A 12,969-nucleotide genomic window follows, 5' to 3' on the forward strand; every position below is an offset into this window, starting at 1 on the left:
ATGCAGTGCAAAAATATCAAAATAAAAATACACAGCTGATCTAGGTAATATGGAAAAACAATTTACAGATGATTATCACTATAACAAACTCATAAGAACAAAGAGAACAGTGTTATAATGGATAGTTTGCTATAAGTAAATCCTTTAGAACAGCACCATGCCTACAGGAATTGGTTTGGATTTAGTGTTTTGTTATAGTGAGCAAATTTGTCATGATGGTTTGTTATAGCAAGAGTAAGCTGCAACAACAGCTTTAATTATCAACACAAATTGGCATGAGTTACTATAACGAAGCAATGTCATTTTCACTGTGGACTGGTTACATCATTAAACAATGAATGGAATAAGTGGGTTTAAACTATTATCTTAATCATATACATTTACAGAACTAGTCAGATAAAAAATAACACCTCTCTATTGCAGCTTCTTTGTCATTCATAGTAGAAGAGAAAACTTCAACTTGTGTGATTATCACATGCAGTGGATTGACACACTTGTACTGGATGATTTTTTTTTTTTTTTTTTTTGTAGTCTCTGCCAACTCCTAACTCCTCGAAAGTTCTGGAGGAGAGCTGCTCTTACACAATGTTATAAATGAGAGAGAGAGAGAAAAAGAGACCCTGGTTAAACCTGAGTTGACTTAAACTGGTTTTAATTCCAGTTCCTTAGGTACTATTCCTAAAATTCATAGTAAATAACTGTCAAAAATTACTCATATGGTCCTCATTTGGCCACTCACAACAATATTCCATAATGTAACTTGTGCTCCTAGGAAAGAATACCTGTATATAAAAATGACAGAAGAACCAAGTAACTCCCTACCTCTGTTTCTTAGCGCCTGTTTCCAAAGAAGCTTAGAGATCTCCTGGACCCAAGCATTTTTAATGTCTGCAGTGGGAGCTTGAAGAATGTAAGTATCATGAAGCTTTCGTTTTCTGAACCAGATTTCAAACTTTGTAGGACTTTCACCAATTTGTTCAGTCATCCCGATATCTGTGGTCTGTTAAAAAATATATATGAAGTAATAACAGATAAATATTGAATTCACACACACAACAGAATAGAATAGATATGCATTCAATATACAAAATACAGTCACCTCTCACTACAGAAAATGCATAGGAATGTATATGGGAATGAGGAATTCATTATAACAAACTATCCACTATAGTCAACTATTCCAGTTTTCCTACTGAAATAGTTTACTATAGTCGATAGTATGCTATAATGAATTTCCTTTAAAATAGCATTGTACTTTATGAGGTTTTGCAGAGGACTCTATATACTTCATTACTGTGAGTTTGTATAATAATATACAAACTATACTAATAATTAACTGATAATAATATATTCAGATACCATTTATATCAGATAAGGTAATGTAATATAATCAAATACCTTGTGTATACACATAAATGATATTTACTGTGCATCATTACACACAGAAATAATACAAAATACAAAATGAGTACAAAATAACTTTCTTTTGCTCTGCAATGCATGCAAAGTGAACATTTTCACTTTTCAAACAACAGGTTGTTAGCTCAAATTCCAATGTGCACTGGATACTTCTTAATGTCTTCATGTTGCAGATGCATTTCACTGCCTTTCATTTGAGACCATTACGTTATACACTGGAGATTGATGTTCTCATATGCATCACTGAAACTACACAAAGTTTCAGTGGTGCAAGCGACTGACAGGACTAAAAGCATTACAATCAAATATTTAAGAAATTGACTTAAAGAATAATTTTTGTAGAGTTATTAGGATATTTCATTGGGCATGAAAATGAATAATTATTCATCAACTGAGCAAATTGTCTTTATTGATATAATAAAGAATGAAAATATTGATACATTTCTTGAAGTTACAGACTCAGAACAACTATTAGACTGTTGGAAAAATCAGCCTCTATTCATTTCAAAAAGGGATTAGTATTGGAAGTCTAAAATGTGAGATTTTTTTTCCCAAGTGGTGCTGGATTAGAATTTTATATTTTATTGTGCCAATTAGTGTATGAGATAACTGAGATAGGGACATGTGATTCAGCTAGCAGGCAGGAAAGAGCAAAGTACTATAGTAGGTGTTTTAACAAAGTAGTCAGCATGTCACATCATAGTGATGATGCAATGCTCATAGCAACTAGTGATAGTTTTTGGGAACCTGGAAATTTTAAATGAACCACAAAACATATCGAAGATGGCCATCGTTCATGTAATGATTTAATTCAGCTAATACAAGAAAGAAGGGATATCGAAAAGATCTATGCCAAAAACCTAAGAAGTTGATCAAGGAAGTGGAATGAATTTATACAGAAAGGTCCAGAATATGGAACTACAGAGACTGCTTGGAAAGGGATATTGGTAGAAGCAGAACGTCAGTGTGATATACATCTTAAAGTAAAGGAAGAATTGAAAAATGGCATTATTGCAGATATAAAACAGTGGCAAAAAGAAAATTATCATAAATCAGTAATGTATTTAAAGGAGAAAAAAGAAATGGATGATAGTTTTAAAAAAGTGTGTCTGACACGTTGTTTATGAAATTTAAGCATGAGATATACAATCTTTGTATCATATTTCAAAGAAGCACAGTTATTTATATATAGGTATACTTTAATAATTGTTCCTTGTTATTAATTGTTTAGTACTTTGTGTATAATAGCAACTTACAAAATTTACTCATGTATTGTTTGTCACTGTGTTCTTTTTCAGAATTTCATTTGTTTCTGCATATTTCAGCTGGCTGTTGGCAGAGTGGTTAGCATATCTGCTCTTCAGCCAAAAGGTTGCGGGTTCGAATCCCGCTGTGGGCATGAATGTGTGTGATTGTCTGTGAAAATACTAGTGGTGGTGGACGGCAGATGGTGGTATATAGTTGATAGATTGAGTGGTGAAGACAGAGAGCTGTAGAGTAAGTGCCCTCCCTCGATGAGTCTTTGGACTTCCTGGAGGTGTCACGTAATAATAATAATAATATGCAAGGAAAAGCTAAACTTTTTTCTAAAGTGTCAGAAGGTTAAAAATAGCATCAAACTGTGCAATCATTAAAACCATGCTGACTGAGGAATTTTCCAAAGACAAATCTCTGGAAGGTGCACTCATGCACAGAATTGCAAAAGCAAATCTTTGGCAATTTGTGATTAGCTAAGCTACTATCACATCATCATCCTCAATTTCCTGATAAGAGATTATGATATTACTAAATGAAATGTTTACATTATCACTAATTTCCTAATGATGATTTTTCTCCAAATTAGTCATTCCAATATTGTCAGATCTTACTGCATCAATCCACCTAGATTGGTCTTCCTCAATCTTTTTTTGTCATCTGATATTAAATACATCATCATCATCAAATTCCTGACAATGTATCTGTAAGAGGTGTACAGAATATTATGATAGTACTACATGAAATTACATCATACTAACTTCCTATCAACAATTTTCCTCCAAATCAATGTTATTTTTCAAGACTCCAACATTATCAGATCGTATATTTCTGTCTTCTAAGGCACTTTTTACTATATCAATCCACCTATATCTTGGTCTTCCTCTGGGTTTTTTTCCTGCCACTCTGGCATAAACACTTGTTTTGCTAATCTTTCCTCGTCCATTCTGTTTAAGTGACCATACCACCTGAGATTAGCTCTGCTAACACATTCCTGAATGTTAACAATGTCAAGTTCTTTCCTAATATCCTCATTTGTAATATGATATTGCCATTGATACCATTTGTTCACATCTCTAATCTTTCTCAGGACTTTCATATCTGTGGTCTAGTCTTTGGTCAAGTGTTTTATTTCTAACCAGGCTCTCAGATCCATAAATTAAAAATGGTTTGAATATTGTCTTGTATACAGCTAATTTAGTGTTTTGACTAATTTCTCTCTTATTCCATATAAATTTATTCAGTTGACTTCCTACCATACTGGCTTTGTTGATTCTGTTGTCTATTTCCATATTTAATTTATCATCCTTGCTAAAAATTGTGCCCAAGTAGCTGAAATGTTTTACTTGTTCTGTAGGTTCTCCATTCATGATGCAGTTGATATTTTCAATGTTTCTGCCTATTTTCATTGTCTTGTTACTGCTGATTTTCATACCAAATTTATTACAACAGTTATTCAGTTTACTCAAGGAATCTTGCATCAGATTCCTATCAGATGTATAAATCATTCTGTCTTAAATAGTTCACCAATAAACCAGAAATAGAAATATTTCATTTAAAAATTGCCTGACTCTTTGTTAATTTTAGAATTTACATTCTAAATGCACATACTTCTCTTTGTTGTACTTGTATTGGATTTATTTAAAAGTATAACAGCATCTGCATAAAGTAAAGAGCTGAGATTAACATCTCCAATTTTGATATCAGGTTTAATACCACTTTCCTTCATAATGTGATCCATATAGATAATGAATAACAGAGGAGATAATATACATCCTTGTCTGGCACCAGATTTAACATCAAACCTTACTGTACTTCCTTCAATTCTAACTGCTGACTTACAACTCACATAAAGACTAAGTACTGCTTGAATTAATGCCCCCATTGACACCATATAACTGTAGCGTTTTGAATAGCTTTTCTCTTGGCACCTTGTCATATGCCTTTTGCAGGTCTCTACAAAACTTAAATACAGATCTTTGTTATATTCCCACGATTTCTCAACTATCTGTCGTAAAGTGAAAATCTGATCCTGACAGCCACTATTTGGCTTGAATCCAGCTTGTTCTTCTTGTTATTAAATACTTGTTTGGAAAACCTTTCATCTCTCATTCTGTTTAACCCTTTGTGTTCGTTCGGCATCACAGGGGATGGCATCCCAAAGCATCCTCTAAGATCGCATATCTATGACCAATGGCATGCCTTACAGCTGGATTGCAATCTCTGGGATGACAATGGAGAATGACGGCTTAGCTCAAGTTGCCACTGCACTGTCCATTCCCATCAGTTTGGCCACTGTTTCATCATCAAAGAAGGAAAAACGTCTTTGTATACTTACTACAGTCACATTTTCCTTCGTATCAGATGTATAAATCATTCTGTCTTGAATAGTTCACCAATAAACCAGAAATAGAAATATTTCATTTAAAAATTGCCTGACTCTTTGTTAATTTTAGAATTTACATTCTAAATGCATATACTTCTCTTTGTTGTCTGTTGTGACTCTATATTTTATGGTATGAAAACACACAAAATGTAAAAATAAAATACAGTTTTTATTTTTAGCTTATAAAGATAAATACAGTAATCTGTCAGCCAATCAAAACAAATTCAAAATCCAATCAAAATTTAAACAAAACAAAATTTTGTGTGAATTTTTTTTTTTTTAGTATGGAATATCCCCAGGATGCATTGCTGGGGATATTCCATACTTGTCCTGAAAATTGCATTTTCAGGACAAGATTTGCAGTAGAAGTTGGTGGTTTTTCTGCCAAATTTTTAATCACTACACACTCTACAGTCACAGTTTCTAGTTTCTGAATAAAGTGCATTAAACTTTCCATCCACTTTACTTTTATCTAATATGCTATCCAAACCAGCAGATATGTGCTTCATGGAGTTTGCGTTTGTGTTCCTCTAATCACCCAGAAGTTGCAGTAGCAATTTGTTTCAAAATATTCTTGATCGAATATTCTCATTTGGAAAAGTTAGTTACAAATGAAAGGAATTGGTAATTGACACATTAAGCAAACAAAAAAATAATTTTCTCCACCACTGAGGTTTTCCACTCAAAAGCATAAGAGGCCACATAGTGGTCTCAAACAACTAGTTTTTCAACTTCACAGTCAATCCCCATCAATTTTGTTTCTTCGAGTAATTGTCTGTGTTTTGTTGTCATAGTAAGTGCTCAGCGTACAAACTAATCTTTTCAAGCTATCGCTGACATTTTACTAGTGTTCATGGAAATTATTTCACCTTTCTTCATTTTCTTCACATTTTTCAGTTTCATCTGCTTTGGAAGCCCTTTTGTTGTCATGACAGTTCCAGTTAAATACCCAAGTTATAGTTTGAACGCCAATTGCGGAATGGTGTAGTACCTGTCTGTAAAAACGTGTTTCTGTTCTTCCTCCGGGATAATTAAGATATTTGATCACCAGGTGCACAACAATCCTGATTGTGAAAGGCAAATCAGATCTTATCAGGTTGGTTGTATTTTGTGCACTGAAGTATGGTTCCAATGCATAAGTGCACCCATTTCTTGAGTCAGCCAACACAAACACTTTTATTTCCCACTTAGTTGGTTTGTCCTTGTTATATTGTCTAAATGAAACACCTTCCTTGAAACCTGCAGTGCTTTCATCCAGTGGCATCTGCTTGTTAGGAATATAAAATTTTTGAAACTTTTCTTCTAAATAATATATTAATTTTTTTATTCTCCTAGCGTTGCTTGAAATGAATCAACTGGTTTACCATTATCTAATATATCAACATGAAGGTTCCAAAATATCTGAAGAAACCTCTCTCTATTGAATACTTTGTTGAAAAAAGGCTGATGTTCCAACAGTTTGAACTAAAATAATCCTGGATTTTAGGTTTAAGGCCATGTTAAGTAGCACACTCAAAAATGCCTTTAATTCTACACTAGTGATATGATTTCAAATACTTCCAAAGATGACCAAATACTTCATTTTATAAAAGGCATATTTCTTTTTGCTTTATCATCACCACCATACATACTGGTTTCCTCCACAATGTAGTCTATCAAATCAGAAAAAACACTGCCAGAATTCCAGTGGAGTTGCAGGCTGATTCACTCTCGATGGCTGGTATCCGAGATTCAAAAGGAATGGAAGTTCGTCAAATCTGTCATCCACTTCAGACCATGCTGTCCGGGTATTATCACCTGTCTATTGCTATTTTTATTCTGTTCCATGTCATCATCTGGTCCTCCAGAATAATTATCCTCAGATTTATTGCAGGTCCATTCATCCTGTGAATTGCTTTCGCTTACATCCTGTACTATTTCTTCATCTTCAAATCTATCCATCTTGTATTCAAAGACATTCAAACAATGAATATCTGAATACACAGTATCCCTGCCAAGGAAGCATGAGCCACACCAAGCTAGGAAAACACTGCTCGGAATGACTAGTATGAAACTCTTTCCTTCCAAGTATTCTGTAGGAATGATGAGTGAGATCTTACTTTTAAATGCTACTATAAAAAAAAACACCATCTCTGTTTCTCTCTCTCAGATGGCCTATGTGTTACAGAGAATTTGCATGCATCATCTGGGAAATGCCATTCGATCTGTAGGCCATGATGTAGACATGAGGCAACCGAGCTAGCAGACAGTACCAATCTCTCATCTTATAAATGACATCAGACCTGTAGAACTAATCTGTTACACACAGACATTAAGTGCAAAGGGTTAAGAGACCACACTATCTGAAATTAGCTCTGCTGAAACACCTGAATGCTAATAATGTCAACTTTCTTCCTAATATCTTCATTTTTAATATGATTTTGACATTGATACCATTTGTTCATGTCCCTAATTTTTCTCAGAACTCTGTGATCTCCATTTTATTTATAATCCAGCAGGTCTCTTAGATCCATACTTTAAACCTGTTTTGAACAGGTTGTCTTTATGTACTTATGTCTTTTACATAGCTAGTTTAGTGTTTTTGCTTCTCTTTCTCTATATAAATTTTCTATAAATTTATTCGGTTGACAGCAGCTTTTCTAATTCTGTAGTCTACTTCCATATTTAATTTGCCATCTTCACTATTTCAGCTATTTATGCCTAAATAGTTGAAAAGTTTTATGTGTTGTATAGATTCCTATTCAGATGCAGATGATATTTTCAATGCCTTCCCATATTTACATACCAAATTTGTTGCAGTAATTATTCAATTTAGTTTAGAGGAATCCTGTAGACTTGTAATGTATTTAAAAATATAACATCATCTGCATAAAGTAAAGAGCAGATTTGAATATCTCCAGTTCTGTTATCAGGTTTAATGACACTTTTCTTCATAATGTGATCCATATAGATAATGAATAACAGTGGCAATAACGTGTACCCTTGTCTCACACCCAGTTTAACATCAAATCACTTTCCTGTACCTCCTTCAATTCTCACTGCTAACTTACAACTCAAATATATACTATGTATTGCTTCATATAAAGTCCCATTTACACCACATAATTATAACATGTCGAAAAACTTTTCTCTTGACACTCTGTCACATGCTTTTTCCAGATCTAAAAAATTTAAGTACAGATCCTTGTTATATTCCCAAAATTTCTCAACTATTTGTTATAAAGTGAAAATCTGATCCAGACAACTTCAATTTGATCTGAACCCAGCTTGTTCTTCTCCAAGTTTCCCTTCCACAATTCTTAGCCTTTTCACAAGTATGCTTGCATAAATCTTACCAGAAATACTATAGGGAAAAATTCCTCTGTAATCCTCGCATTGTTCTATCTTCCTTTTTTACAGGTAGGTACTATGACCTCTATTCCAAACATTTGGAATTCAACCCTCTGAACAGGACTTTTCAATTATGCAATATAAAGCCACCATAAAAGTTTTATTTGAGCATTTCTGATCAAATATCATCTAACCCAGCTGCCTTTCACATTTCTGGCTTTTTCTGCCTCTAGTATTAATATGTATTCCTGATTGCATTTCCTCTTGATTATTTTCTATCACTGTTCGCTGCTCATTTCATTTTGAACTCTTTCAAAGTAGTTACTGCAGACATATAGAATATCCATCTTCAGCTTCCACGTCACCTTTATCATCTCTGATTGCTTTTTATTATTATTATTATTATTATTATTCAGGCCTCCAAGGAGTCAAAAGACTCATCGAGGGAGGTCCTTCCTAAGACATAAAGTCTGTCAAGACTCATCTTTTAGAGTACACTTTCCTCCAATGCGAAGATTTTCCAATAGTTTTCAAAACATTTTGCCATCTTCCTGATATTTATCTTCCACCATGACTTTGTTCTGCTGTTTTCACACATTATTTCACTTTCTTACATTTCTACCTCCTCTCAGAGTATATGCTGATTTACTCACTAGAACTTTCTTTTACACAACTGCCCGTTTAACTTCCTGAGTCTACCACAGAGCTCTCATTTTTCTATTTCTGCAGACAATTTCACCACTTGCCTCCTTGCACAGAACTGTGTCACTAAGTCTCCAAGGTTTGATTCTTGTTTTCAAACTTATATTTTTCTTGAATATTTGAGTCTATGATCCACCTCTGAAATCTGCTTGACTTTTAAAACTTTCTTATCCATTTTTCTTTTCAGTATGATATTTTATCTCACTCAAAACTAAAAGGTGATCACTTCCTATTTCAAAACCCATCATGAACGTATGTGAAGATATGACTATAAAAGTCAATGGAACTTTTATTTCACTTGTCTTCTTTCCATTTGAATTAGTGCACATACTTATCAGAACAAGATGTTAGTAAACTGGCCCATTTCTCATCATAAACTCAGGAGGTACTTATTATTAGCTTTGCTCTTTCTCCAAATTTTTTGTCTTCACACTAATTCTTTTTAATGTAAAAGCTAGTGTGGCCAGTGAGGTTGTGAAGAAGATTAAAAATGTATCTGACAAGATAGTTAGCAGAAGAGCTAATACAATCAAACTATAGGATGTAATAGATGACAACTGTTATGAACATTGGAAAGACTATACATATGCGAAGGATGAACATGATGAATCTGCAATTTCTGAATGGTGGTACCATCCTTTGAATGAATATGGTTCAATAATTTATTTAATTTGCCTTTGAGTTGGGTCTCTGCTAATCACACTATAGGTTGATCTATCCTAAGTAAGATATTAAGTTTATGATTATACTCTGTAGTATCCATTACCTTTATTAGCTTTGGCAATGACGACATCAATATTGTGGTAGAAAGAGCTTGCAAAGGGTATATTCAGAGGAGGAGGAGGTTTTGTTTTGTATAAGGTCTAGACAATTTCAAACTGTAATTTGTTTGTTTCACATGTATTCATATGTGAAATAAACCGGTGAGCAGGGTGGCCATTTCATAGAAAATGAGCAATTGATTATTCTATCCTATGTGAAATGTTGACGTAATAATTGTTGAACTTCATGTCCTATGTAGGGAGGTGCATCATCTTGCATCAACAGTTCAGGCATCCTTTTTGCTGCAGTTGCAGGATGAAAAATTGCTCATCATGTACTGATAATGTACAGCCGTGACTATGCAGGTCACAAGTCCAGTTTGATGAATTTCTTCGAAAAAAATTGCTCAAAAAGAACTTGGCCATAAATCCTTCATCACTCCATAGGATGTTCCAAGGCCAATCCTCATCCAGCCCTACGTGTGCCAGAAATGTCAGTAAACATTTCTCAGAGGCTGGCATTTCTTGTTTACAACTCTTGGCTGTGGCCAGCAATGCAATACTAATTTAATGTGTATTGCAAATCTAAATGTCTTGCTATGGCACGTACGTTGCATGTGTCAGTCTATTATCAATCTGACATTAATGATCTTTCTTTCTTTGCTTTGGTTCCAGTAAGATGTTTTGTAATGTTTCGATAATATTTCTTATGTGTTTAATTTAATAATTATGATAACATAAAACATATTCCATTTCCAAGGATGTTTTGTTTCTTACAGATCAACATTATGAATCAAATAATAATAATATTACCTTTATACTTTGTCTATACTGATAAATATCACATCCCTTCCTTTCAGGATCTCTTCGGGCTTTACTGAATAATATGAGATCTTCAAATAGAAATATATGCCGTAATGACTTCCTAGATCTTCCCTGCCAGACAAGAAACTCATCCTGACGAAGAAGGCGACCCTGCTCTTTGACATTTACCTAAAATTCCACATATTTGTATGCTTAATCAATGAATGATCACTAGTGCTAATATAGTTATTTCACAGCACAACCACACCTGTAACCCAACTTTTTTTTTTGTATTAAATTGAACCTGTAACAAACCAGTTTTAATCCTGTGCAAGCAGCCTTACCACATTAAAAAAGAAAAATTGATCTTTCATTATTTAAGCGCATTCTGAAACAGTGCAATGTCTAATTTATGTGTTCACAGGCAATAACTATTATGTATTATGTCTGACTTAACACTTTGTTGAAATCTGTTGACTGGGATCTTTAATATCAAATTGTTTGTTGAAATTAATATTGTTTCACGTAGCCATTTGATAAAGTATTTATAATACACACACACAGACACAGTTCAGTTTTAATTAGTTTTTAAAAGCTTTACTTTGTAGTTACTTTTAATTCAGATTGGCTTTTGAATTCATGCAGTCTCACTTAACAATCAAAATTTGTTATTTATAAGGCTTGCAATGATTAACATATAAAAGAATTCATTAGTTTATGGCACATTTTAATGGTTAATAACTTTTTTACTGAGACTGTTTTATTTTACATGGATAAAAAATTTATTAATAATCAATATTTCAGTCTAACTAACTTAAAGAATAATAAATTCAATTCAAAACGATGCGAGTACATCATATTAAGACATGTAATATAATATTGCAATTTTAATAGGATGTGACATAACAGAATTCTGTTTATTGCTGTCTCTAACATTAATTTTGAGCTGCATGATTTGAAAAAAAAAAAAAAAAAAAAAAAAAAAAAAAAAAAAAAAAAAAAAAAAAATTATTAGAGTACTTTATTATCTGCTAGAAAAAGAAAGATATTCAAAAAATATCGAAAGGTATATTTTCAACTACTTCCCCAAATTAAACAATTTTCATTATTTATTTCTAAAATGACGGATAGTTTTTTTTAATCAATCAATCAATCATTCATTCATGAAACAAACTGTAACGTAATACTTGTATTTTATTCCAAAAGCGAATTCAGAGTTCTACAAAACCTGATTTGTTTGGTTCAGAGCAACAAATATAGTTTTGTTGTTCATCTCTTCATATAATTATAAATTAATTGAATAGAACAAGGCACTTACATGAAATTGCTTAATAAAGATAAACATTTCAGCTAGATTGCATGGTTATTTTCAGTTTGTTCTAAAAATGGCCACTGAAGATCCTGTATGTTTAGAAGAAATCACATGATGGACAAGATCCAAATCAGTCCAACTCTTTCACCTTATGTAATCCTAATTCTCCATAATAATCTTATCTGATCATAATATGAATGTCCACAAGAATAATGAACCCAAAAAAGAATCTTGGATAGGATAGTGGATGAAATTGGTTTTAGGAGAGTATAGGAAAGATTTTGTGGAATAAAAAACTCCCAAGTTTCCTAAAGAAAATAGCAAATCTAGGAATGGAATACAATTATTGGTTTCTACTCCTAGAGTTAATTAGATTCTTTAATGCACTGAATTAATCTTTCACAGGAAGACTTGTAATTCCAATTACAAATGACATATCTGCTTTGCTGTTTGGAATTATTCACTAAGAGTCACATGGAAGCATAAGACAAGCATCAAAACATAAAACATTGGGTATAGAAACAACGGCATTTATATGCTATATACTAATGCCAGGAGTATCCGGAATAAGGGAGAGGAATTGGTAGCGCAGATAGCATCAGCCTGGCCAAAAATTATTGGGATCACTGAGACGTGGTTGACAGAAGAGGATATAATAACAGGAATAGAAGTCGCTGGGTACAGCATTTTTCGGCAGGATAGAAAGGTAAAGCGTGGTGGTGGAGTACTTCTTATGATAAGTGACGACCTATGTCCTCTAAGAGTGGAGACTTTGGAAGGCAGTGACACTAATGATTTTGAAAGCATAGGGTGTGAGGTAGAGGTGGGCAAGACAGGATATTTGGTGGGGTGTTGCTACAGACCCAGGAGTACAGAGGGTGGGGACCAGGAAATGTTTAGACAGTTCAGTTTGGCAAGTGCAAGAAGAATGAATGTTATGGGAGATTTTAACTACAGTAGTATAAACTGGGGAGAGGAAGATGCATGTAGCAATAAGGGAA

At 33.4% G+C, this 12,969-nt stretch overlaps 1 protein-coding gene across 1 annotated transcript in view; it reads right to left on the minus strand.

Annotated features, from left to right (window-relative positions):
- Window positions 1-12,969, minus strand: part of LOC150103454 (puratrophin-1-like) — a 221,867-nt gene that overhangs the window by 43,705 nt on the left and 165,193 nt on the right. The window contains exons 19-20 of the mRNA XM_090398483.1: window positions 10,666-10,845; window positions 823-1,000 (exon numbers count right to left, since the gene is read on the minus strand). Coding sequence (XP_090254609.1) covers window positions 823-1,000; window positions 10,666-10,845 — 358 coding nt within the window. The remainder of the gene's footprint in view (window positions 1-822; window positions 1,001-10,665; window positions 10,846-12,969) is intronic.

The sequence above is a fragment of the Typopeltis vanoorti genome, chromosome 9, assembly GCF_054136105.1.
Source record: "Typopeltis vanoorti isolate ZY-2024b chromosome 9, IOZ_Tvanoo_1.0, whole genome shotgun sequence".
NCBI classification, from domain to species: domain Eukaryota; kingdom Metazoa; phylum Arthropoda; class Arachnida; order Uropygi; family Thelyphonidae; genus Typopeltis; species Typopeltis vanoorti.